General features: G+C 40.3%; 1 protein-coding gene across 16 annotated transcripts in view; it reads left to right on the top strand.

Annotated features, from left to right (window-relative positions):
- MAP7 (microtubule associated protein 7) overlaps nucleotides 1–27,352 on the top strand; it is a 99,618-nt gene extending 72,266 nt beyond the window's left edge. For 9 of the 16 annotated variants that reach the window (XM_072333690.1, XM_072333701.1, XM_072333700.1 and 6 more), the window contains 12 exons: nucleotides 3,941–4,054; nucleotides 7,414–7,559; nucleotides 9,437–9,552; nucleotides 9,984–10,264; nucleotides 11,950–12,133; nucleotides 14,208–14,403; nucleotides 15,326–15,427; nucleotides 16,007–16,057; nucleotides 16,155–16,212; nucleotides 18,535–18,673; nucleotides 24,597–24,823; nucleotides 25,508–27,352. In XM_072333690.1, the coding sequence (XP_072189791.1) occupies nucleotides 3,941–4,054; nucleotides 7,414–7,559; nucleotides 9,437–9,552; nucleotides 9,984–10,264; nucleotides 11,950–12,133; nucleotides 14,208–14,403; nucleotides 15,326–15,427; nucleotides 16,007–16,057; nucleotides 16,155–16,212; nucleotides 18,535–18,673; nucleotides 24,597–24,823; nucleotides 25,508–25,518 (1,625 nt within the window). In that variant the 3' untranslated portion in view covers nucleotides 25,519–27,352. The remainder of the gene's footprint in view (nucleotides 1–3,940; nucleotides 4,055–7,413; nucleotides 7,560–9,436; nucleotides 9,553–9,983; nucleotides 10,265–11,949; nucleotides 12,134–14,207; nucleotides 14,404–15,325; nucleotides 15,428–16,006; nucleotides 16,058–16,154; nucleotides 16,213–18,534; nucleotides 18,674–24,596; nucleotides 24,824–25,507) is intronic. The other 7 variants (XM_072333693.1, XM_072333704.1, XM_072333703.1 and 4 more) reach the window with 3 other exon arrangements.
- Nucleotides 27,353–27,377: the final 25 nt, after the last annotated feature.

Here is a 27,377-nt window from a genome sequence, read left to right as displayed (position 1 = left end):
GATTACGATCAATTAACTGTTGCCAGCTCCATGGCACTATGTGTTTGGTTGTTTTTTTCCTTCCAGCTATACTTCATTTATCTGTTTAACCTGCTAGTAGCTGGGAGTAGGGGTATGTCTACCTACCAGGAATGCAATTCCAGTGAGGGACCAAGCAAGCAGCCTAAGACATCATAATACCAATGACAAAACAAATATTTCCTCTTCTCTGACAGGTGTTTTGAAGGATTAAAATATCACCCCAAAACAGACCTCATTGTTTTAAAGCCAGTTTTGTTATTTAGGGATGCTCTGTTTTTATATTCACCTTCCTTCAGTGTGAACTGGACTCTGAAGCTCAGTTGTTGAAAACATTTAGGATGAATATTCTTGTACTTGAAACTCGGTGAGCCGAAATGTGTTTGGCTGCTCTGTGCTGATGGTAATGCTAATGACTGCTAGGGTATGTACCATAGATGTCAAATGTAGTGCTTTCAGTGACCTGTGCGTTTGGAGTAACTGATGATGTTGATCTACAAGACCAAGATGTGTTTATGATGAACTACAATCTAGAACTATTTTGAAGCTACAGGGACACTCAGATCCAAGCTCCTGGCTGAAACTAACCTTTGAACTACTGCTTAAATGTACTGGCACTATCACACTTCAGCTCACTGTTAGGGCATGTCAGCTAGCCCTCTCCCAATCACTGCTTTGTTAGTTGGTTGCTGTGGGCACAGAATTGCTTCCAGTAAATAATGTGAATGTGTCAGGAGTGAAGAGAAAAGGTAATTAAACCATACTTATCCCCTAGGACAAATTACAGGGGGATAGCTGAGTTCTGTAAGACATCAGTTTCTTAGCTGTGGCCTCTTTGTGCTGCCTGTTCTGTGGGACTTGTGTGAGGTTTGAATCATGGTATCACAAGGTTGGAAAGGACCTACAAGATCATCTAGTCCAACCATCTTCCCATTACTGTTACTACCTCAAGCCACTAAACCACATATGGTAGCTCCTCATCCAGATGCCTCTTGAACACCGCCGGGGACAGCAACTCCACCACCTCCCTGGGCAGCCATTCCAATGCCTGACCACTCTGAGAGAAAAAGTTTTTCCTTCTGTCTAATCTAAACCTTCTCTGGTACAACTTGCAGCTATTTCCTTGGGTTCTGTTTGTTGCCTGGGAGAAGAAGTCAAACCCTTCCTCATCACAGCCTCCCTTCAGGAAGTTATAGTGTGTAATGAGGTCTCCTCTGAGCCTCCTTTTCTCCAGACTGAGCAATCCCAGCTCCCTGAGCTGTTACTCATAGGTCTTGTGCTCCAGACCTCTCACAAGTTTTGTTGCCCTTCTCTGGACACGTTCCAGGGCCTGAATATCTTTCTTTCAGTGAGGGGCCCAAAACTGAACACAGTACTCGAGGTACGGCCTCACCAGTGCTGAGTACAGGGGGATGATTACCTCTCTGCTCCTGCTGGCCACACCATTTCTAATGCAGGCCAGGATGGCATTGGCCCTCTTGGCCACCTTTGCACACTGTTGGCTCACGTTCAGCCAAGCATCAACAAACGTGCCTAGGTCTCTTTCCTCTCTACAGTCATCCAGCCACTCAACCCCAAGCCTATAGCGCTGCATGGGGTTGTTGTGGCCAAAGTGCAGGACCCGGCATTTAACCTTGCTGAACCTCATCCCATTCACCCCAGCCCGGTGATCCAGCCTATCCAGATCCCTCTGAAGGACCTCCCTACCCTCAGGCAGATCAACATCACCTCCCAGTTTGGTGTCATCTGCAAACTTACTGAGGGTACACTCAATCCCCTCATCTAGGTCATCAGTAAAGATATTAAACAAGATGGGCCCCTCTACCAACCCACGGGGCACACCACTTGTAACAGGTCGCCAACTGGACTTCATTAAGTCCATTGACTCCTGACTGCAAACTGTTTGCAGCTGGCCCACAGGACCAGATTACATCATGACATTTACTTAGCATTTCTTTGCAGCTATACAGATGAATTCCAATAAACTCTTGGTATGCATAGTAGTGCTATTGCCCTAAAATTTCAGGGGATCATTTTCTAAGGTGTGGAGCCAATTTCCATGCAGTATTGGTGTTCTTCTGATAAGTTGTATGGACTTTGTGTTAAAATATGGCAGAAGAGTTTCTCCAGACTCAATATTTAGTAAAGGATGAGACCACAAAAAAAGAATTTGCTGCCTCGCAGCAGTAGATTTAAAATATGATGATATTGAGCGCAGTGCCCAGAGAAGAAGCTAAGATTTTGACCACTACTGAATCCAGTTTAATGGTAGTCTTATAACTTGGTCTTACTTGTTAAGTTGCAAATGTAATGATAATGTGTATGCTGTAATGAAGATTTCTTTAGGGTATTTTGTGTTCCTGTATAATCTGTACCAACAGGGAATGGAGCTATTAATCACAAAGAGCTCTGGCAGTATTGTATTATGTAAGGACTCTTATCCAGAGGGCCTGCTGTGTTTTAGAGTACTATATTTCTATAGTAATGATGCTTAATGAATTAGCAGAATTTAGGTGAGCAGTTTGAAAACTGGAAAAGAAAAGAAGCACTGAGAGCAGATTAGGCCATTATATTCTCATAGGATGAGATTGAGAACAGCCTCCACTTTCATGGGGCGCATTGTTTAGCAGATTAAAGACAGCTTCCAGGTTTATGGCTTTTAGAAGAGATGGCCTTTAAAAATGCAAATTAGCCTGTGGTTTATCACAGCAGGTCATGTTGATGAATGTTTTGGAGACTGTGCCTCATTTAAACAAACAAACAAAAAACCTCAATCAAGTTTCTCCCCAGAGACACTAAACTAAGGCTGATGAATGCTGGAGTGTAAAACAACCTAATTTCTCTTGCAACATTGAGATTTTTGCTATGGCCTGAGTTTACTGTAATGAACTATGAGAACTATTTCAGTGTTTTGTTTTGTGGTTCTCCTAATACCATTTGTTGCACCATACTGTCGAAGAGCCATCTGGTACAAATGAACAATAACATATAGGACTTCTATGGATACTCCTTTGCCACAATCGATCATTAAATAGTGTTATATTAAAAAATAACATTATATTAGAAATACTAAAGAAAAGATGTGAGGCAAAACAAAAACACTGGTAAACTAAATTTGCATTATGCAGTACTGGGAGAAGCAATTGTGAGTGACTGAAGCCAGATCAGCATGTATAATGTGATTTCAAAACATACTGATAATGTAGAATGTTGGATCTTGCTACTGCAGTAAATAGAAAACTATCATTAATGATGCTTTTTGGCAGAATTAAATACGCTATGTATTCTGAGGCACCATGTATAACAAAGACAACTGTAGCTGCTGAGCCTGGTATCTACAGCTCAGGCGCACTGTATCCCTTTGTGATGCTTTGACAAAGCCTCTTTCTGTGACGCAAATCTGTATAGTAGTAAGCAGACCTCTTTGTCTTTTTTTCTATCTAGGCTAGCAGACTGCAGATGGTGTTTTAGTAATTGATCTTTTGTATATACCTATACACCTGGTATGTAGAAGGATTTTGAGACACAAATACTTCTAAGTCTATATGAAGGAGTGGCAACTGCTCTCCTGGTACAGAGGTTATCCTGCCATCCCTAATAGGAGGTCATATGGGATCTGTGCAAAATATCAACATTAACCTTGATAACAGTTTAGCATAATGCCACAGACAGTAGCACAATATAGATGGTTGGCTTTGTGATCTTTAGGATTTGCTCCCCTAAAATGGAATAACTCTGAAAAAAAAAACAATCAACAACCAAAATCCAAACCAATAACTGGGTGTGTGGTTTGGGTTTCTAAAGGGTAGTTTCAAGATTTCCATGGTGTGTAGTCATGAGGTTGTAATACTAACGCTTCTGCAACATGTGGTCATTTGCACACTGTCTGACCTAACGTCTTGCTTGTATGATGCACGTTCAGCTCGCCGTCTGCAGCTCAGTCCATGGGAGAGCAGCATCGTTAGCAGGCTCCTGATGCCCACGCACTCATTCCTGGCAAGAAGTAAAAGCACAGCTGCATTGGCTGGAGATGCAGGTAAACCTATAAGAGCAGAGACTTCATGTCTCAGCCACGTATATTTCCAGGTTCCCTTCAGGATGTTGTGCAAGTTACTGATGTAATTATGCGTGTACAGTAGCATCCCAGAATGAGTTTGGGAAACCTGGGGTGCGCTGTATGACAGCTTGAAAGCTTTTGCTATGCTTGTTTGCTCTGCCTCTTTCTTCCTCACTTTTCTCTTAACTGTCTTTGGCCTCTTCATCATTGTAACAAAGGAATTCAACACATGCAGGGCAACAACGTCACGCTGTTGGCTGCTGCTGAAGGGGATGCCCACTATGCTGTAAGGAACTGATTCAGCACATCCACACTGTGAGCTGTTTGCTGCAAACAGCGCCATTCTGCACTGGAGCACTTCCCACATGGAACACATTGGACATGCTAGAGTGATAGGCCCTGGCTGCAGTAGATTTAATAGCATGTAAAGTTAAATGTGCAGGTTTAGCAAGGTTAGAATAACTGTAAAATGCCAACCCCAGAACAGCCCCTTGATGAACTCCTGTGTGGAAGATTAACATGCAGAAATATGTAAATATCGATAGGCAGTAACTTAAAGTCTGAGTAAAAGTGCATTTCAGTGACAGACAGGACACACTTGGTTCATCATGTGCTTTAGGCATGTGACAGCTGCCTTTTCTCTTACCGTGGAGTGTTTCAAGATCATGCAGTAGGGATTTTACCATTTCAGGAGTACATTTTTGCACATGTTGAGTGTTTAAGCCTAGGCAGGTCTTTCCAATTTAATATGGACGAAACTTTATTTTAATTAAAGGACATAGAAGGTAAGAGGGAATAGAAATCTCCTAAGATTACTTCTAAAGAAGCTTTCACTTAAGAACTCTTATCGCTAATTAGGCTGCAGTACATTTCCATAGGGGGAGAACCATAGGAGCAAAAATGTGACTGATATTCTTCAGACGGTGGAATTAACAAGTAGAAATTCCTTTCCAGTCTTCATGACTTTTAAAGCAATAGCTTGTAAAATGAAAGCTTAATGTCATCCACCAAGCAGGATAGGGAAGTGAAGCTCTTCAGTGGGCAATACCTGAGAAAGCAGTTAATTAAATTTGAAAGTGGTTACTTAGCTGGAACACGTGAAAAGATGAATCTGTGACTGCTATTGTTTCATGCTGAAGCTCTAAACTAAGTGGAATATTGAGAAAGATTGCATATAGCAGGAATGACTGATTTATCAGTCATCATTTTGAGGTAACTCCCAGAAATTCCTTGTCTGTGCTAACTGGAACTGTACCACCCAGAAGAATAATCCATCTTTTCATTGTTTTCCAGGTATTGTTCTCTAGGAGCAATAACTGCAGTCCCTTCATGCAGGACACTTCCTGGAGATTAATGATCAGGTGGTGGTCATGGCTCACAGCTGTGTTCTGAGCACTCCACTCATCCCAGCCTGTCATTATTCCCTAGAAAATTACCCTGCCTCTTTTCTGTAAAGATGAATTGCAGTGCAAAAAAACAAATTATAAGTGGATCCGTGTCCTTAACACTGCAGTTAACCAAGCTATTGGGGACCTCCATCACAAGAGTACATCCATTTATATATATATATTTTAAGTAACTCTTCAGAACAAAAATGTAGTTTTAAACAACTCTCCTCTGTGTTTGTAATCCTGTTGGTACATCCTGATTCACTGGGAGTGCCTTATAGAGCGTTGTTTGGCAACCTTGCAGATGAAAATCAACTGCTTGTCTTTGAGCATTTATGATGTCATCCTGTGTGGTAACATTGGATAATCAGCATGCAGCAGCAGAATTGATTCACAGAGGGTGGAAAATACACAAACAGTAAGCTGCTAAAATGTACATTTTGCCACTGCCTCCTGTCAGGTTCAGATACGCTCATTAAGATTTAAAAATATATCCATTTTTTAAAAAGTTGTTTTCTTGTTTCCCAGTTTTTGTCACATTTTATTAACCCATTAAACATAAAACTCTATAAATGAGGTGAGTGCCCTTGCTGTAACATTTACATGAGACCTCCTTTATTCTTAATCTCCCAGCGCAGGAGAATTTGAAGAGTTAGGGCTGCTAAGTCCACAAAGTACTGTTAAGTCTATGAGCTCTTCCTGTGACAGCAGTTGCACTGCTATAAGGCTACAAGAATTAACTGTGTGTAGAAGTGTGTGTGCTCAGAGATCTAAAGGCAAGAAATGTTTTCTTCTAAGGAAAATGAGGAAGGAAGGGATGGAAAAGTTACCCCATTGCAACTCTGCTCTTTTCTTCAAGTAATATATTGAATAGTAATAATGTTATGTCTAAATTAAATGACTATATTAAATGTAATGTTTAATACATTAAATGTATTAAAATTAAAAGACAAAGAGATACAGACAAGTAAATCTCTGGAGTAATAACACAGATTTTCCTAACCTTCTCTTTCAGTTAAATAGGGAGGAAGTCTAAAAATACGTTACTGCAAAAAGTTCCCAGATGCATTTTGCAGTGTTGCATTTCTCTTAGAGCATGTACTCAGAACACCATAAATGTGATCATTTGCCATTGGCAGGAGATCTTTTGGTAACAGACTTTGTCCTTGTGCAAACAAAAGAAAACTGCCATCCTGGTTACTCATTCAAATCCTAGTTTGTACGTTGAGTTATTGTCATCAACCTGCTTTTCGAAGTGTATAAAATATTTTGCTGTTGAGAATGTGTTCAAGTTGGCTGTTATTGTAGCACGATTAAGAAATACTGGAAGTTTGTATATAGAGGGGCTTCAAATATTGCTTAGAGGTACTTTAAATAACACATAACTTGATAGAAATCGTAGGCAACAGTCAATATCACTGATTTCCCAGATAAAATTGTTCCTGTTGTTAGCATGTTTTGATCTTTGGCATCTTCTTTTCTTTCCTCTACTTCCAAGACCAATTAATAGCAATTCTGGTTTTATTTAGATTTTTTCCTATTCTAAATAGAGTTGAAATTCACATTAATGCCTATACTAAGCTAATCAATTTCAGACCAGTTGTTTTGTCCACTTCTTTTTCAGAACCATCAGTTGTATAAGAAAAGAAAACCTTTTTTTTTCCTACTACCCAGTTATGTGCCATACCTCTTTAATCTGTTTAAAAGAAATTTACAAGTGGATCAGTACATGGCTGTGTATTAGAATTGTATCATCACTATACACGTGGCCAAGCTGAGGTATCACGTGATGGTTCTGATTTGAGAATTAGTCATTCCTCTCTATTAATATCTTCTTTCTTTTCTCTGTCTTTCTCTGTTGTTTCTGTTCCTGCTGGCTTTCCTCTGTCAATTCTCCAATGATGCTCTATGATTATAATGAATAATTAAAAAAACCAACCAACACCGTAGTCATCCCCATTTGTCCCCGTTCAGCATCTTGCAGCCCCATCAGCCCTCTCTCCTACAAGACCATGAGCTGTAGGAATTCAGCAGAGCGAGCAAAACTTTTTGCATCGACTGATGCTGTTGGACGTAGAAGAACACATCTTGCAGGGGTAAGCATGCTGGTTATGTGTAAGTTAATGTCTCATGCCATAACGACCTGATTGAATTTCCTGTTAGAACAAGAATAGCTGTAAATCTGACATTTTCCTCTGCAGCCTCCCATTGCCTTTAATTTGTTTCATAGTTGGTTAGATTTTAACCGGTACATACTACATTATCTGTTGGCATAGCCTGATTATGCACTCAAGAATCTGCTTGGAGAAACACTCATTTTTGCAGAATGCCTTATCTTCTCATGAGGTTTGGAGGCAGCTGCAGAGTGTTTTGTCCTTTTCTCCTGACTTCCAAGGAAAATCAGAGCAGTCTGATACAGGCAAGATCAAATTCATGTTAACTGTGCTCCAGGCCAACAGGATGCAGTCAGCTCCAATTCAGAGATCATGAACTTGAGTAGTTATATTTTTTTTCTTGTGCTCTGAATTTTAGAGTATAGTAAGAGCAAAGTCTGTTCTGCAAATGATTATGCATGTGGGCAAAGTAGCAGGAGACAGCGCTGTCTGTTATTGACACCCTTTTTAGAAGCAGTGTTAGATGAAGGAAGCATGTATCAAAGCCAGTATTAAGCTTTGAGGCAGGTGTTAGTTTGAAGCTTAGGCTGAGGCATAGCTTTAGGCCACGTCTCTACAGGAATCTTGCACTGTTTACAGAATCACAGAATCACTGGGATTGGAAGGGACCTCCAGAGATCACCTGGGTGTTTGTCATTGTATTAGTCAGTAGAACTCTTGTAAATGATACTATCAAAGGGCTGGTTGATTACTCTCAAGTAACAACTTCAGGACTGGGACCACTTATTGCTTATCACATATTACATTATGGTTTTTGACAATTTGAAATAACTAGTTTTGTCCCTATGCAAAAATACCTCATGGATTTACAATGATGGACCAAAGTTTTTATGCTCATACAGTTGTTTTCCATCTCCAGCTGTTAGGCGTGTTTCCATGCCTCACATGCTCACTCTGTGTGTAGCAGCCCCTCTACACCATACTGGCTGAATAACAGCTCAGTGTACTCTCCTCTCTTCTCATGCTTCAGACTCTGAGAGCTTAAGCTTATTGCTCCAAAAACCCAGTGTTTTTTGTTTATATTTAAGTGGAGGAAATATGTAGATGCTTAAAGTCTGATATATAGCCTTAAGCCAATAGTTCTATTAATACAAACCAGAGTTTAACAGAAATATTTTTTAAAATTAGTATGATTTTTATAGTTCTCATCTCAGGATGAGAAATAAAGAAGGGAAGACATGAAATCACTATGATGCATAAGAATCAGTGTCAAAAAAGCCATACAACCCAAAACATAATACTCGGTAATCATTCAAGAAGAAAAGGAAATTAGGATGCCACGTTTCCAGACTTTGAGGGCATCTGTGGTGTTGACATATAGCAATGAAAGAAAAAGTCTGTGTTGTGTAGGGACTCTCACCACTTACCCACTCCAAGGAGTGAGTTTTTGGTGTTTTGGGGTTTTGTTTTGTATTTTAACCCCCAAATGAAATCCAGGGTTTGTGGGGAATAAGTATCGTCTTGGGAAGCAGTGGAAGGTACTGTGTGGCAACCAGCAAAGATCAAACCTTAAAAGGTAACTTTTTGCCTGTTTAAAAAAAAGCCTCTGCAAATTACATCTTAAGACAGTAAAGAGTGTGATTAAGAAGGATCATTGTTGCCAAATGTGTATTTACTGACAAAAGCAGTGTCAGATTACAGAAGCTATATTCATGAACTTGTCAAGCAGGCTGCAAGAACTACTGACTCAGCACTACTTTTCCTCGGCCCCACAACCCCTCATACTTAATTGAGCTTGGTTTGCCTTCTTCAGCTGTGTGAACTGTGACTTGATTTTGTCTTTGTTTGCTAAACTATAGACTGACAAAAAAGAAAAGGAGAGAGACCATTTGTCATCCAATTTCTCAGCCAACTTGAAAGGAGGTCATTTTTCTTCCAACCCCAAAGCTAGATCACCAGCTCCCTCTCCAGTTTGGTAAGCCAAATGCATGCTTTAGCTGGAGGCTAAGCTATAAGCAGTTCTAATTGTTCTGTGAATTAAATGTTAACCTCCACAGGAAAATCAGTGCAACCTTATTTGGTGGTATAAATGTTTTCTGTATGCACCAAAGTAAAGATAATATTGTTTAAAAATAATAATTATAATAATAAAATACTGTTGCTTTGTAAGGAAAGGGAAAAAGGAGCAATGTACCTGGTTTCTTACCTCTTGGCTGGGTCAACACTCACATAACCCACAAAGAGAAACATTTTCCTGGAAGCTCATCAGTTGCTCCAGCAATTCTCCTTGATAACAGAGAAATAGGGAAGTTGTTTTGTTTTTAGCTATTGAAGCTGTGGAGGTGATATGTAGGTGATGTCCAGCAGAGCGTGTCTTGCACTGATTGTCACTCTGTGGTTATACAGGCATGCATCAAAGTCTTTGCCTTCTTTGGCTGGCACGCTCAAGCAGATAACATCCCCGCCTGGTTGCTCCAAAGTTCCTTCTACTCAGGCACGTCCTCCTTCTCCTGGCAACATCCGGCCTGTCAAAAAAGACATCAAACCTGAGAATGAGAAGAAAAGATCAGAAAAGGAGGCTGAAAAGGCCAACGAGGAGAGGACAGAAGAGAGTAAAGAAACAAGAGAGGGTGCTGGAGAATCCGCAAATCAGGAAGAGCTTGCTGACCAGGCAGAGGTTGCTCAAGGTAAGGAGAAACTCCTATTGACATTAAGGAATACCTGAGTGTCTTTCATGTTCTTCCCTCTCTTTCTCTGAAACAATAAGCTTTAAATAGCTTTCTCTCAAGTATTAGTCTAAGTAATTCAGAATGTTATGCTTACAGATGTATGTTAATTATGAGAAAAGTATAAATAGGCTGAGGCCCTCCTTTTGCAATAGCCAGAACAGGTGAACCTGCCTTACACATCTTGTTTTTTCTGTCTTCTTGGTGGAGAAAAGGCAGACTTTGTCCATCACATCATGACACAAGTTCTTTTCAGATTCTAGAATAGAAGAGCAATGATCTGAAAATCAACCATACAAGAAGTATCACTAAAGGGGGGGCAGTGTGAGCAATGAGAATGACCAGCTCTGCTAGATGCATAGTACAGTGATGCTGATAACGTGAAACTGTACTTGCTTATCTATAATATATATATTACTGTATATATTATATAACTGCTGGAGTACCAAGGAGGGGAGAGATTAGCAGGGTAAGATGGAATGCAAGTTGTCTTTGTCCTTTCTGACAGCAGGGCAGGTGAGCCCTGAATTGAATTGAATGAGCTGTGTGCTACACTGCCAGAGTCAGCACCCCAAAAAATGGTCAAACAGTGCAAAGCTGTTCATATCCTTCCTTATCCATTTTTTGTCCACGTTGACAGATGTGATTACCCTGAGGGTGCTTCCTTCAGTTTAGCTTGTGTGTTGTTAATGGTCTCTGGCCTCTAGGGAAAAAGCATAGTAGAGATGGCCTGTGCCTGTGCTAGAAAATGTCAGGCAAGCTTGCAAAAGTGTGAATTAGTGTTTAACTTGAAAAAAATCCATAATGTCTCTTCTACCAGTTGGCTGAAGGTGGCCAAAGATGGTTCTGGGTAAAGAATATAATAATACGAAGCAAGTGCTTGCCCCACCACTGCAAAAATGGAGGGAAAGCAATCTTTACCTTCATGGGAGCAATTTTAATGAATAGTGACAGCAAAGCCTCTTAGTATTTGAATGCAATACCAGTGGTTCACCATTAGTAGCAAGGCTTGTAAGAAGCTGCACAGTTTCTGTGAGTCGTCTTGTTGTGGATCAGCCATAACATGTTTCAAAAGTACCTGCAGAAATTATATTTCACTGGTAAAAGCTGGAATATCTGCAAAGCCACAAACAGTTTGTGTTCTGCCCTTACTGCAGATCACTTCAGGCAGTTGATGTTTGAGATCACCAAGTTGCTTAAAGGGACTAGCCAACTCACCAAAAAGCGTGGCTCTGATTTTTGGCTACAGTCTACCAAACAAAAGAAAATGTAAATTACAGCATGTAATTTCTGGACTCTGAAGCTTAGCAAATATGATGGTAGGACTTGCTGAGTCAGTATTTTTCCCATTGAGACCCTGTCAGCATTTATTCTTCTGACAGAGAAGCTGGCTTAACCTTTCAACTGAAGCTGCTTTCACAAAGCATACATCCATTAGGAAGTATGTATTCCTTGCTTTTAGAAAATCCTTCCTCCATGTAAGCTTGAAAATACTTTACAGAATATTTGAAACTGTATTTTCTTTTAAGAAGTGGGGGGGTGTGTGAGAGAGGCAGAGCAAGATAGAGAGAGGAAGAGAGAAAAATACAAGTATCGTCTTGGCTACTGTGCCTGCGGAGACCAGTTTTTCTTCCTATCTATTTCAGCATCCAGCCCATCCCTACCTCCTGCTCCCACAGCACTTTCTCCGCCCCCAGCACCCATGAAGACCTCTGCAGGTACAACAGATCCTGAGGAAGCAACAAGGCTGCTGTCGGAGAAGAGGCGCCTCGCTCGTGAGCAGCGGGAACGAGAGGAGCAAGAAAGGAGAGAGAGAGAAGAGCTTGAAAGGTGATCCTATGCCTCTGTAGTGGAGAATATATGTTTTTAGCAGCTTCCTAGCAACAGTTTGTGTATATTTTGTTGTTATATTGTAAAATACGAAGCAGAGTGCTGAGATGCAGGAGACACTGCTCTTCTCCCAGAATTTATTTATTTATTTATTTGATTCTTCATAGGAACAAGGTATATCTAAACAGATCCGTAATGTGAAAACGTATCCTACATAGATATGTATTTTATTGGAGATTGGAAAGAGAACAGCATTAGGGAGCATATTCCTCAGTGTAATGCTTGATTGCTTTCTCAGACTAACAAAGCTATACTTGTTTATTCTGACAAGAGAACCTTGCTTGGCTGTTGTCAACACTGCAACAAGTGATGACGTCTCTTACTTTGAAGCTTTAGATCTGTTCAGATATCTAGCAGCTGTGACTAAAAAATGTCTGTTTTCTCATTTAAAATCAGGACACCCAGCAGTTTTGGATGTAGTTAATGCGGTGTGTTATTTCTACCAGCCCATCTGGGCACCCATTGCTGTGGCAGTAACACAAGTTGAGCACCTTGCTAGAGGGATGCCGTGCCTCTAGAATTAGTTGTACTTCCTTAGCAATACTATCAAATGTAAGAACAAGGCAAAGGCAGTTAGAACAGCCTGAATTCCCTAAAGGCTCTTGACCCTGTCCCTCTCAAAATGATTTTAAAGAAAGTAAGCTGCTGTGATGTAAGATTAATGTGGTGAAAAAATACTAAAGATAAACAAAAGGTAAAGGATGATCGGCTTTCACAACGAAAAGTTTTCAGACTTTGAATGCCTTCATAAATGAATCTAAAAGGACATGTGGCCAGTGAGATAATGCAGGTCTTCAGTGAGATAAAAGCCAGTCATGAAGAGTTCAAAGATATATTGCTGATACTAAGTGGAAGCTGAATACCAGTACTGTTAAGCATAAAGGAGTGCATATAATGAAATAACTATTACTTGTGTGGTGGTGATCTCTGGGCTAATTATTTGCCAGTGAAAAGATCTTGTTTGGAGTTGAGTATGCATAAGTATCACATGAGTCGTGGTCAATAAAATAAATGAACTGTTATGAATTACTAGAAAAAGAGAACAAAATAGAAGATGTCTATATGAATTATCCATGTTGAATTGGATTTGAATGTTGAGTTCTGTATTATTTTTGAGAATAAAACTGGTAAACTAGGAAAATAAGCAGAGAAAGACATGATGGATAATCATCAGAAGGTATAGAACTGCACCTATGCTGAAGTACAGAATGTGTCCAAGAGAGAAATAAGGGGCTTCATCAAGTGGGGGTCTAGTGGAGGATTAGGAGCAGGTTCTTTGCTGAGAGGTTGGTTGGGCACTGGAATAGGCTCCACAGGGCAGCCCAAGCTGCCAGAGTTTGAGCAGCATTTGGACAACACTCTTAGACATAGTGTCTGAATTTTGAGCTGTCCTGCATAGAACCAGGAACTAGACTTGATTATTGTGGGTCCCTTCCAATTTAGGATATTCTGTGATTTTGTGGGGATTCTTATATATTAGATCCGCACCTAAGCATGTGAGGATTTCTCAGCTGGGAAGACTGCTTTTCATCCTCTACTTCTGTGTGGAGATATGGTAAGCTACAAAGTCCACAGTGATTTGGGACTTAGAGAAACATTATTCACTCCCATAAGACAAGGAAGCGGACCGTCAAATGAGACTAGGAAGTAACATGTTCAAAAACGTGAACTATTGTAGTTTCTATTTATTTATTTTTTTAAATCTGGGAGTCAGTGCTGCAAGTTAAGGTGGGTGCAAAGAAAGTATGTTGTTTCAAAACATGATTGGAATCCTGTCATATAATGGTGAAGTAAAACCTTGCAAAGGTTTTGTGTTGTTCAGTAGGGCATCTACCACCTTTGGTGCCTGCTGGAAGCAGAAGAGGTGGCTTGGCCTCACCCTGTTCAGATATTTTTGAGGTTCTCATGAACGAAAAAACAGTGTAGCCTTTCTCCAGCTGTTCTGCAGCTCTGATGTCTTCAATCTCAAGCCTGCTTTTTTTCTTGTTATCTTACGCTTTTTTCATGATTGCAGGCAAAAGAAGGAGGAGCTGTCCCAGCGGATAGCTGAAGAAAGAGCTCGCCGAGAAGAAGAAGAAGCTCGCAGACAGGAAGCTGAAAGAAAAAGAAAAGATGCAGAGGAGGAGAGGGAAAAAGAAGAACGGCTGCGTCGACAGACAGAAGAGAGAGAACAGAAGGAGAGAGAAGAGATGGAGCGCATTCAGAAACAAGTATGCTCCCTTCTTGGAATTTTTGTGCAGCACCTAATTTAGAGGGGTACCTAACATAGAAATGCTACACAGCATGAATAGGATTGTGGCTGAATTCATTTCATGGAGTGGTTCAAAGAGTGAAGATGCTTCTTCTTGACAAAAGCTTGCAGTAGGAAGGGGTTTTGTTAGCTTGGTTTTCTTTGTTTGTTTGTTTGTTTTCTTGTAAAAGTTCCTTATTTTAGAGCAAATCCTGTGATGAAGAAATGAATAGGGTTGTAACAGCGGAAGTTTATGAATGGTTGTTATGTGAGAGAACTGTTTGTCCACACAGTTGTAGAAGGTCTAGAGACCCACTGATACCTCATACCTGGAAATGTTCAAGGTTGGATGGGGCTAAGCAACCTGGTGTAGTGGGAATAAGCTGTTGTAGTAGTTCCGTTATACGGCACTGTCACATTAAGGGAGCAAAGCAATTCTACAGCATATTCCATTTACATTTAATTTAAAAAGCAGGATTTGAAAGCTTGTGCAAATGTACTGTGGCTGTATGTCCTTGGTCTCACTAAGCCATAATTCTTATGGCCAAATAAAGCGTTCTACTTTTTTTGACTTCCAAAAACATCCAACACTCAATACGTGGATTTCTTGAAAGCTTTGCTGGCTGCTTTTCTAATGCTGAAGGTTAGAAAACGCATGTATCATCTGGTTTGCTGTCAGTATGTGCCAGTCAGAACAGTTACAGAACCTTATTCATCTCTGCATGTTATGCAGAACACAGTTTAATAAAAAAAAAAGTGCAGTTCAGTCTGAGAAGGTTGTTTGCAGCTCTAAACCCCAAGGTGTGATGCTGCAAATATGTATGGATGAGCAGTTATCAGTGTAAATCTGACCTCAGATAGTAATTTTTTCCATTGCTTCTTTGTCTATCATCTCAACTCAGAAAGAAGAGGAAGCTCGCCTACGGGAAGAGGCGGAGCGGATTCGATTAGAACGTGAAAAGCATTTCCAAAGAGAAGAGCAAGAGCGCTTGGAAAGGAAGAAGGTAGATGTTTGGGTAGATAGTAATAGGACAAAGATGAGTGGTTTTACACTAAAGGAAGGGAGATTTAGATTAGATATCATGGGGAAGTTTTTTGCAGAGGGGGTGGTGAGGTGCTGAAACAGCTTGTTCAGAGAGGTTGTGAATGCCCCATCCCTGGAGGTGTATAATGCCTGGCTAGATGAGGGCCTGGCCAGCCTGGCTAGTACTTGATCTACCAGCTGGCAATGCTGCCTGTGGCATGGGGCTGGAACTTTACGATCCTTGATCTCCTTTCCAACCTAAGCCATTCTATGATAAGGTAACAGTACATGCAAAGAAACTGCATCTAGCTTCCACCTCTGCTGTAGGAAGTTATTCACAAAGTTAATGTGCCCTCAGAAAAGCTGTGGTCCTCACCAGTGTAGCCTGATGTGAAAGTACAGACAATATTGCCAATAGTAAAAAAAAAATCATTTATCTTTTTGCAGTAAGCAAATGCAACTTTGGTAAATGACAGGCAGTTATGGCTTGGGAGAGAGAAATTTAAATTACTGCCAGCAAACATTTTCTTCCTTTATGCTTTGTTTTTTTTTTTTGCAGAGGCTTGAGGAGATCATGAAGAGAACTAGGCGTGTAGAAGCTGTAGATAAGGTCAGTGCCACAAACTTGTCATGCATAAATACTGGACGTATTTCAGTTCCTCCCTCTGGTGTCATTTTTAATTTACAATGTTATGCTTCCTTTGTAGAAACCCAATGACCAGCAAAATGGACATATATCAAAGGCAAATAATACTGGAGAAGCAGGTATTGTATTTAACTGTACCCTGAGTACAACAGAATAAATGCTTGTTGAGAACAACTGCAGTTAAGAAACCCATTAGAAGAGTTAACTGAAGTCTTAGTAAATGCTATTTAATTAGCCTTTCTGTATGGGTAGTTATCCATTACTAAATGAGTCAGCTGTTTCAGTAACTTTATTGCATTGGTGTTTAACGAGAGGGAGTTGCTTACCAAGTTTAATTATTGATAAAATTAGAAACAAACAAGTTAGCTAGTTTGGTTTTGACAAACTTGGCCAGTGATTTTGTAGTTTCTTTATTCATAGTATTAGAGATATTATATGTCATCAAAACAAGCCATTCACGATCCTAAAGCCATGCTTTCTCTTTAATACCTGCTGCTGTATTCACTTGATGTTAATTTCTACATCTTTTCTTTCAAAATTCAGCTCCTATAAAGCCCTGGAGTCACTCTGTAATACCCACATTCAGTCTTCCTTCAGTTCTGTTCCCACTGTTTGTTTGGTTTTTTTCCTTCCCCTCTGGTTATTTGAGGTACAATTTCATCTGAACTTTAGTGCTTAGAATAAAGGAAGCAACATAAAAGTTACCATATATTCAACAACAGGCAAATACAAATTAGCAGGATTTAAATATACTGAAGACAATCTGTCGAATAGCTTAAACTGCAATAGCATAATATAACAAGTGATGATAAACTTTATTTGTATTTGCGCTGAGTAACAAAAGAGGACAAATAATGGCACTGGCTGCTTATACTCCTTTTTGTTTTCCTTTGTGTTTGTAGTGACTGTGCAAATGAGCACTGCCTGGAAACTATTTGACATGAATTTCAAGATGTGTTTGGAAGTTATTTGTTTACATATTATCTTTCTAAATAAAAAACAGTTTGGGAACCGCTAATACAGAATGTGTCTGCAGTGCCATCTGTTGCTGCAGGCGCTGTTTAAGTTGCTGTCAGCCATTTAAATAATTACTGAAAGTAAAAATGGCTTTACAACCTGAGGCTTGTGCTTTCCTTCCAGAGGCAAAAAACAAGTAGTCAGTTTTTGATGGCAGAGGGAAATTTCAGCCTCCATTTCTGCAGTGCCAAGGGAAAGCTGGAAGCCATCAGTGATTGGAGAGATAGAAAACTGCCCTTGCTCCTAGGGTTGCTCTGCTGTTTTTGACTTTGCTTTGTCTTGATATGATATCAAATTGAAGCTATTAATAGATATACTTCAGCCAATTCTAACATTCCATAGTATACTCCAACAGACTGCTTCTGACCACTGTCAAATGTTATTGCTGTTTGTTTTCTTTTTATTTTCATTTTAAATCTTACTGCTTGGCAAAAAAAAAATGAAGAAACCTGTATAGAAGTGGCCAAATCACACAGTGAAACAAAATCCATCACCTCTGTGTCATTTGTTTGACCTCTGCTTCAAAAGAGGAGATAACTCTGCATTTCCAAAGCAAAAGAGCCAGCCTTGTTTTTAAACATTAAAACCAGTGTAACTCCTACTTGGTCCATCTGTAGCAGGACTAAAACCTGTATTGATAACATCTTTCATATAAAAACTTGCCAAAACCAGATGAAGGTATTTAGCATTGAAGACTTCAGTCCAAGCACTTAGGTCATAACAAAACAGGTGATATGAATGAAGGGTTCTCAGATGAGGTGCTTTAGGTGGCCTAGATAAGCTCAATTAAGCCTATGGATACTAAATTATTCTTATGATCATTGTAAACAGGTGATAGAGTCCATCTGCTTCCTTTTAGAGAGCTGTATTTGAATTAGTATGGCAGTAGATACAATGCAGAAGACTGTAGTTATACTTTAAAAGAACATCCTGAGGCAGGCCAGTGACATCATATGGTGTTTGTGTGTCACCCAATTACAGCATTTTATGGTTGTGATTTGGTACGTGTTGAAATCTTCTTCCCATGGAGATTTTCCCCTTGTTTTCTTTTGGTTTACAGCCAGTGATCAACTCAGGAAACGAGAGGTAGTGTTGATGTCCCAGTGTTCTCCTATTTCACTCTTTATGGCATTCTGAAAAATGCCAGTGTAGTGTTCTGTAAGACATCATCCTATTTTGACCACCAGATGAAGTGCTGAAATTGTTTACATGCTTGCAAACTGATCATTACTGCCAACACAGCTTTAACTTTGAAATCCATGAAAATGATATGTCCAAAGCATGACAAAGAAAGCGGAGGGATCAACTGCATTTTAAAACTGTAGCTTACCTTAGCTGTGCTACCTTTCCTAGGAAGTGTTTTATCCTACTTTGAAGGAAGATGATGTTGCTTATTTTTATGAAATCGTGCTTTCTCTCTCTAGTCATAACCAGTCCTGCATCTCCCATGGAACCTTCAGGAGGACCTCAGCTGCAGCATGCAACACAATCTTCACACAGTGGGAAACCCGTAACCTGCACACACACGATTGTTTCACATCAGCCCCCCATAAATATGGACAGGTAAGAGGATTGCTGAGTATTAGAGGGTGTTTACAGGATAAGATTTACTAGAGTAACAGATCATTTTCTCAGATCCATGTATTCATTGGATAAATAAGAGAAACAGCTGCTCAATCTGCCACATTTCCTGTTTATTTTTATCTTTTCCTGTGTTCAGAAGAGAACTTCAGCATCGTTCATGTAGCAGTAACCCATTTTGACCAGCTGAGAAGTTTTGTGAAAATACAGTTCATTCTTTGCAGTGTTTGGAAGGAAGTGTTGCCAGCAATTATTATGTAAATTGGAACTTAATTGAAAGGGCAATTCTCTGTGCTTCTTTCCATCAATTGAGCTTCATAAGAAACAGCCTGGATCTGTAGGGTTAGTTTTCTTGGCTGGAATAGTAAAAACTGTGCCTACAGCCCGGATGCTTTGGTTTGTGTGAGTTGCTTGAAGAATCAGCAAGTTATGATTACGAAACAAAAGATACAGAACGACTCATTTGGACTCTATTTTTAAAAAGCCCTTTGTCCTCTGGAAGGGAAGGTTTGAGAAGGCAGCTATTTAACATCAGGAGCATTTTGTAGTCATGAGGCGAGTCACTCAGATTTTGAGAAATTATAGAAACGCTTGAAAGCTCTGTGCTGAACCAAGTGAAATCTGTTACATAAGCATGAGCTGTCAGTTACTTCAGTTTTAGTAAGAAAAGCAGAAAGCCAAATAATCCCATAGCCCTTTCATGTTTTATGCAGGTAATGCCAGAATATGCATGGAGAAACTTGAATGTGGGAAGCCATCTCACAGCCTGTAATGGGCAGTATGCTTCAGGATGTGATTGGCACTAATTGAAGGAGGAATTTGCCCTCTCTGTCCCTCCATATGCCTGAGGGATCTTAGCCTGCTGTCATGCTGACAAAGATGCTCCTGCTGAGATAAGTTCTGTCAGTGACTCTGAGCACTGAACTGCATTAGATGTGCTGCATAGAGCTGTCTCATAATTATCTCAGGCAACTATTAATTGTTAATCACTCCCAACCTTAGATGCACCTTGATGTTTGTAATACAAAATGTGCCACACTAATGAAAGCTGTCATGTAGCATCATATTTGGTATGGAAGGAGGATCTGAATAGCCAAGTGAAGAGTGAATAGGTAAGACTGATGAACAAAAATTCAAAGTGTGTATGAGGCTGAGGAAGGAGAAAGTGATGTGCCAGGATAGAGTGCAGAGGGACTGTCTGTGTTAGAAATACATCCACCCTGAATGGGAAGGTGTATGGGAGATTGGTAATCACAGTCTGAACCTCTGATTAATCAGCTGAGGCAAGTGTGGGGTCAGCTGTGGGAGCACAGGTGAGAGTGATGTAGCTGTGCTCCCGGAAGGGGTGGAGCTCGACTCCATCCCCTCTGAGACCTCATTTAAGGGCTGACTCCCACTGAGGCAGTATCTTTTGGAGATTGCTCACCAGTGAGGACTGCCCCAGCTTCTTCAGCCAAGGCACCACCACTGGTGAGTTTTCCTTTGCTTATTCCTTCTGTACATTTGCTACCATCTGTATATTAACAGCCAATACAGAAGGCAAGGGCTAAAGTACTTGATAGAATCATGGTGTTACCCCAAGCAGTTTGACAGACTGTTGGAAGGAAGAGATGACAGCACAGATTTTATCACATGGTGAAAGCCACAGGTGCCAACACCATTGCTACTGCATTTTGTGTGCCACAAGTATCTGGCATCTAGATATACCCGATAGTGTAGCATATGCAACAGTAATAAGTATAGATGGTGTTCTCTGTGAGCATCTCACTCCAGCCCTACAAAATATTTGGCTTTTATCTGGAAAAAGTCCTGAGCATGTTTTGAGGGTGAGAAAGCTCAGATTTCCAGAGGTTAAAAGGGCTTTGCCTGGGGGACTTCTTGAATGTGTGTATATGGGCAAGAGGAAGGAACAAAGGACTGAGTCCTGGTAAGGCCTAGAGCAACCATAATCTCACTGCACTTCCTACAGTGTGCTGTGTGGGAAGTCCCAAGCTACAGTCACTGTTTCATAAGTTCCAGGGCAGATGAAGTGTAAGTGCTGGTAGTTCTACCTGGTACAGCTTTGGGGTCCAGACAGGATGTCTATCTTGAACAGGACTAGTGTTTTCTATTATATGTTGACCAAATACAGAGTACCTCTGTGTCACTCCCAAGGTGCTGCAAGTGCTCTACCTGTTCCAGCAGCAGTACTTACGGAAGCTGACTGTGTAGGCTATTAGCATCTCATGTGAAGATAGTCTGCTCTGACTGTTTGCTGTGGTAAACCTTCATCTTTCATTCCTACTCCTAATGTCAAGCATCATGTGCCAGCTATGCGGCTGGAATCCAGCTGGAAATAGAGTGCCTCCTTGTATGTTCAAAGTCTGTGAGGATAAATAAAAAAGGTCTGGTGCAGTCAAGACAACTGATTTCAATAATCCACCATCTTCCGTTGCTGCTTTTGATTAACAATGCAGATTTCATTATACTGGAACTTCATTAGCCTTTCAAGATAATTAATCCACATAAACCCTAATGAAATGCAGTGATCTGCTTTATTATTTACCAGATATTTATCACCAATAATCACTAGTTTTATTAATAAACATTTATTGCATTTATTTATTAATCTTGGTGCTGTCATCTATCCCACCTAACAGTGGGAAATCCATTTAGACAGTGTAATGCTAGAATGTTACTAAAGAGTGCTGAATTACTATTGAAAAAATGACCTTATACTGGACCTATAAGTGTGATGAGAAGGCTTAGAATCATAAAATGGCTTGGGTTGGAAGGAACCTCAAGGATGATCAAGCTCTAACCCCCCTTCTGCAGGCAGGGCCACCAACTTCCACATCTAATACTAGACTAGGCTGCCTTGGGCCCCATCCAACCTGGTCCTGAACACACCCAAGACAGAGTGAACTTAAATGAAGATTCTTTTCATCCCAAGTGTAGTGCAGTTGAAAAGGCAACACTAAATATACTTCTAAATGAAGCATATCACGGAAATGTTCCTATGAGATAGTAAAGCTTTCAGAATTAACAAGAAAACTGGTAGCTCATGGAGATACTACATTATTAATGGCATTCACACTTCTGCATTGATAGTGGTGACTTTGTGGGTTTTTTTTCCCAGCAAATAGAAAAAGTGAGTTTGAAAATAGTTTGAAAATAGTGTGTTAAATAGTTTGAAACTTTTCATATGTTATGAAAGATTCCAACAAAATTTATTCCAGATCCTAATTTTCTCTTACTGTACTGAACTGTAAAATCCTGAAAGAAACAGGATGATAGAGTTTGAAGTTGAATAACAGCTACAGAACTCATCTTTTACATGAGGTTTTTGTTCTCTGCTTTCTAATTCTTTGCCCAAATATGCCTGCCTGAAAAGGGTATGTGCAGTGTTGTGCTGCACACTGAGCCATCACTAGGAGTGGAACATAAGACAGTAAAAACAGGTGAAGTAGTTCGAAAATTGGTTCCTTTTTTGTGCTCTTTGCCTCAATGACACATAGCAGCCATTTAGGGAAAGGGTGTAAAGAGGGGGGAAGGAAAAAAGAAAAAGCTAAGTATGAGGATATCCTCCAGTCAATGAAGGGTTACTATGTGTTGTGGTCCAAGTGCAACCATAGGCTCAAGTAGTCCCAAAGCTGTTAATTATCAGAAGCTGGAGGGCATACCAATCTCCTAGGAATTTGTCTAATCTGCTTTTGAGATTATGGCTGCTAAGATGTCCAGTGGAAATGAATTCCACTGTTCAGTTTTCCCCTTAATTTCTACTAAATCTGCTCCTTAATGATTTGGTGGAGTGCCACCTACTTCTTATGGCATAAAAAAATACAAATTATCTAGTCATGGTTTTGCCCTGGCTTCCCCTCCACGCTCTGTCCCCCCTTTGTGACTGTATAGACACACATCTTGAAAGACAACTTTGAATCCTGAATCCTAGTATAAGTTGATGTATCATACTGACAGTGCAGTGACCAGTAATTATGGAGAACTATTTATCAAGTTAACGGGTCAATCAGAAAAATTAATATAACTTTGCAGAAGCAAGAGACTTCCCTTCGTTGTGTGAACACTTCCATAGGTAAATGCACTGCCTAGTTTCAATGCAGGAACAAACCCTGTCTTCCCCCCTCTTTCCTGCCCCCTCCATCAGATATTTGAATACTGTGTTATCCTACCTCTGGAAAGGTTATTGGCAGTAGGTCGGGATGAGATAAGTAATGTGATACCTTATAGCAAATAATAGCCTAATAACTACACAATGGAGTGGTTTTTATTATTCTTAAAGCATTTCACAGATTGTTACAGAGCGGATCTCCAGCAGAAAAGGGTGGGTGATGTGACAGGGGGTGTCTCCCAGGCAGCCAGCAGGGTCTCTGGGTCTGCTTTCAGAGCCACATTTTCCATTTTGAAGTTTGTTTAGCACACTCGCAGAATGAAAAGAAAGGAAAAGAGAATAGAAAAGAAGGGAAAAGAAAAAGGGATTGCCTTTCTGGAAGGGAACTGATGATAGCTTGAAAAGCTGGAAAAGATTTGATATGAGAACCAGCATGCTGTTCTTACAGGAAATCTGGGCTTCAGAGGAAGTGTTACCGTCTTTTAAAGTGCAGTCATTATTTTCTGTTGCTTGGGAAGTACTGTGAAAGAATTCAGTAATTGTTTGTGAAGACCTGGCCACCCTAGCGGGCTGGTCAATGAAAAGAAACCTTATGCTAATTGCAGGCGGAGTTTGGTGGGTTGTTCTTGTTTGGTGTTTTGTTGTTTTACTTTCAGACTAGTACATGTACTCTCGGGAGAAAACAAGCCTGTGAAACCAAGCCACCTGCTCAGCAATGGCCTGAGGACATTCATAGCTGTGTTCAAATCTAGGAAAAAATGCATCTGAGCATTTGTGCCGAAGCGTTTCCTAACAACCTGAAAAGTAGTGATACGGGGACACGTGCCCCAGACTGCCAGGGTCTGGCAGTGAAGGGCCTTAAGGAAGTGCCTGTAAAAGACTACATGATTTTGAAGCGACACTTGGGTACTTCCTCCTTCTCAGGGAGATTTGGGTCCCATTGCTGTCATCCTGTTCACCAGAGTAGCACCTTAATTCTTCCCCTGTGGTAAGACAGCACGCACTGCATGAAAAGGCAGCAGGATTTGACAGTACATAAAAGGGCTGGGAGAGAGTGTCAGAGCTGAAACATAGTGATGTGTTTTCTCAGGAGAGTATGTGCACCTGGAGAGCATTCTCTGTGAGTTGGGGAGACGTGAGGGATGCCAGGAGGTGCTGGGCCTGGTCATTGCAGGGAAGAGTCAAGCTGTGTCTGGAAAATAAGGCCCAGGAACTTGGAGGGGAGGGATGAAAAGAAGAGCTGAATCGATACAGGAGTTTTTTTTCTCTGGGTGAGCAGCAGGTAGAAGAGGCTGCTCAAAAATTGGAGGCAGTTGGTGATCCAAAGAGTAACAAAACTGATAGTGCCCTCATCTAAGAGAAGTTAGACTGGTTTGCATTATGAAGAAGGGTACCTCAGCATTCAAATATGGCAGTGCTTATGAAAGCTGAGAAAGGCCATAAATATCATTGGGCGTCTGGCTTCAGATAGCTGTGGCTGTGCTAGGAAGGTAGGTGGGTTTTGTTGGATTGGTTTGTTTTACTGTTTCCCATTTCAGTAACTTCTCAGAGCTGCACTGTACTCAGACACCTCTGTAGTTTTGGGTATAGTGTAGCCAAATGGTAATGATGGCCTTGTGTGTTTGAGGGAAAGCAGATCTAGTACTTGCTGCTGTGGTAGTCACGAAATTTTGGTTTTACTGGCTAAAAAGAATGCTCTGGATTAATGCAAGTTTCAGTCTGTAATATTGCTTTGAGCAGGACTATGCTTCTGTTCTGAATTAAGTGTATGATGAAATACTTATGTTTCTCTCTCAGCAATCTCAACCCGGAGAAAAATACAGAGGAAAATGGAATGTCTACACAGAACGATAACTTTGAAGAGATCATAAATCTACCTATTGGTTCTAAACCATCCCGGCTGGATGCCCTGAACAACGATGGAAGCGACAGTCCCGGAATTCCTCTGAATCCAATCTTAGCTTTTGAAGATAAGGGGACTCTTTTGCCTCAGGTAGACAGTGTTCAAACACATCAAACAGCGGGTAAGTTTACCTTAGTTCATTACAGTTAGTAATGTGTTGTAACCGACAGAGGATCTACAGCTTCTACTTGGCACGGGTTGAGTAATTTAAGCGTTCTAAGCCCAAAATTCTTTGTGGAGAGGAACAAATCTTCTGTTTGTAAAGCTATGTATACCAAGCACATACAGATGCTGTGTGAATGACAATGAGCCCTCATCTTTTGCTTGAAAGGCATTCTCAGTTATGCTGCACTATTTGCCTTTAGGAGTTGCTTGAAAACGTTTTTGCTGTGCTTTCAAGTGGAAATGATAACAGTGACGGCTGCTGTTCTTAGTTTATGATCTGCAATCGTGTTCCAGTTCTGCAGATATAACATCTGATATGCGTGTGCTGAAAGGGAGCTGGTAGCTGCCTTTTATGTCAGATTCTGAATGACTTCCCTCATCAAGTTCTTGCTGCCACGAATACTGAGTGGCGGTTTCCAGCACAGTAGGGTTTTTTTCTGAATTGCATTGTAGCTTTTAAAAAACATTGGGTAAACAGTTATTAGCATAAGAAATTAAATTGGACAACCCTAATTTACCTTCTGTTGTCTAGAACATATAAGAAAAAGTCATCTTTCAATAAAATATTTGCATAAGTGCACTTTGAATTAAGCATTACTACTCTTTGCTGACCTGTCGTTTCTGATGCCTTCTGTCGTAGAAGTGATCTGATTGTTTCTTCTGAAGAACCAAAGGTGACACAAACATCTCTGCAGTCAGTGGAGTTTCTTCCATGCAATGAAGGAGTGTTTTGTTTTTCTCTCCGGGTTTTTTAAAAGATTTCTTGAGCATCTTTGTTTTTTTTTTCCTGGAAGGACGTTAGTAAAACCAGCAGAAGAAACGGTGGGCATAGACTTGGATCACCTTTCTAATAGTTTTCATCACTAGAAAAAAATCACGCTTCACGTGCATTACTTAATATGGCTTTTTTCCAATGAGCTTTTTCTGTTAGTGAATGGATATTTCTGCATTCCTGAAGACACAAGACACTGGAATCCGAAAGCAATGGGCTGATTTGGGTGGTGGGACTTGCTCTTTTATTTTTTTTTCCTTTTCTCTTTTTTCAGGTGGGCGTTGGTTTAAAAGGCGTAATTGTAAAATTGGCAATGAATCTTTTACACTTTGCGGTTCTAATACTTGAAAATTAAATACCTCCTTGCTCTACGAGTAGAGTTAATGAGGTGTTTTATTTAAACCTGTCGGTTTAAATATTATTGCAGAGAACTCTTAATTATGGGGGCAGAGTATCGGCTTCTGTATCAGGTTCTTATAAATGTAATTCCTACGGGGACATTGTGTAAATTGAGATGTCACTATGATCTTCTCACATTTTCTCTAAAGACACAAAACGAGGCAGGTTTTAAAATGTGAACATTTGAAAGCGTTATTTTTTCATGGACACGAGGAAAACCTACTGTTCTCCTAGATGACGTATTTATGAATTTTGTTCAGTACGGAAATAAATTGTTTAATTGAATAAATGAGAAAAAAAATGTAATGAAATGGTACTGCAAACTTGGTTATTTTTTTGGTTACATTCACGTTCATAGTACTATGAAAGGTGCCTGCGGGCGCACATGCACAGGGAGAAACCTTGTTCTAAGTCCTGTAAATTGCTGCTGTTCCCAATGATGGAAGACTTTTCCTTTGCCTTATCAGACAATTGAAGACTGTGTGAAACCTGAAATAGTTGAGTTTTTGATGATAAAGCAGGTTTTGGGGAATTCTTTGGTTTTGCTCGTTTCAGAGCAAGTGGAAAATGGTCATCGTCTGTGCTTTGTATGCCGCGTGTGATTTTTATTATGCACTACCGTTTGAGCGATAAGAGGAGCAATGCGGGTTGCATTCTCTTTGGTTTGATGCTTATTTCTACCATCATTATGCCATCCCTCACTTTTGGTTGTTGTTGAGCAGAACAGTAACATTGTGCATCTTGCTATTGCTGTGATAAACTGTGCTGTTGCAGGCAGAACTCACGGGGTGTTTGAGTTGGAAACATCAACCAGGGCTTGATGCGTTGTTCATTGAAGTCCCTGAGTAGATCCTTGGCAGTGGAAACGGGGGGTTTATGGGGTTTTGGTTGGTGCTGACAGGGAATGGCCACTCAGATTTCTGCACTTGCCTTTAGTGAGCACTGAGCTAGGCTTATAGGAAGCTGTGCAGAAAGTCTGTGCTTGCAGAAGAAATCTTCTGAGTCAAAAGCAGAAGAGTTCTTGAAGAAATGACTTTCTGCTGCTGCCAAGTGTGCATCCTACACAGGAGATGGGACAAAAGCAATGGAGAAGCAAAGAAAAAGAGACTTATCTGCCAGAATACGTGGAAGCTATTCAGTCAGAATGCTTTCAATAATAGTTTGTGACACAGTAAAATTAATTGGGTTCCATTCTCGCTTTCTTTAATTTTCCATGTACATAGCCACAATATTTTAAAGTGTCCAAAATATGTAGTTTTCCTTTAAGCCTTTATAGCATGTGAGTACCAAATAAAACTTGTTTGAAATATTTCTATTTCTACTTTGATTTTCTCGCGTT

Source organism: Excalfactoria chinensis, chromosome 3, assembly GCF_039878825.1.
Source record: "Excalfactoria chinensis isolate bCotChi1 chromosome 3, bCotChi1.hap2, whole genome shotgun sequence".
Taxonomy (NCBI): Eukaryota; Metazoa; Chordata; class Aves; order Galliformes; family Phasianidae; genus Excalfactoria; species Excalfactoria chinensis.
This window is presented reverse-complemented; position numbering and strand designations above follow the sequence as displayed.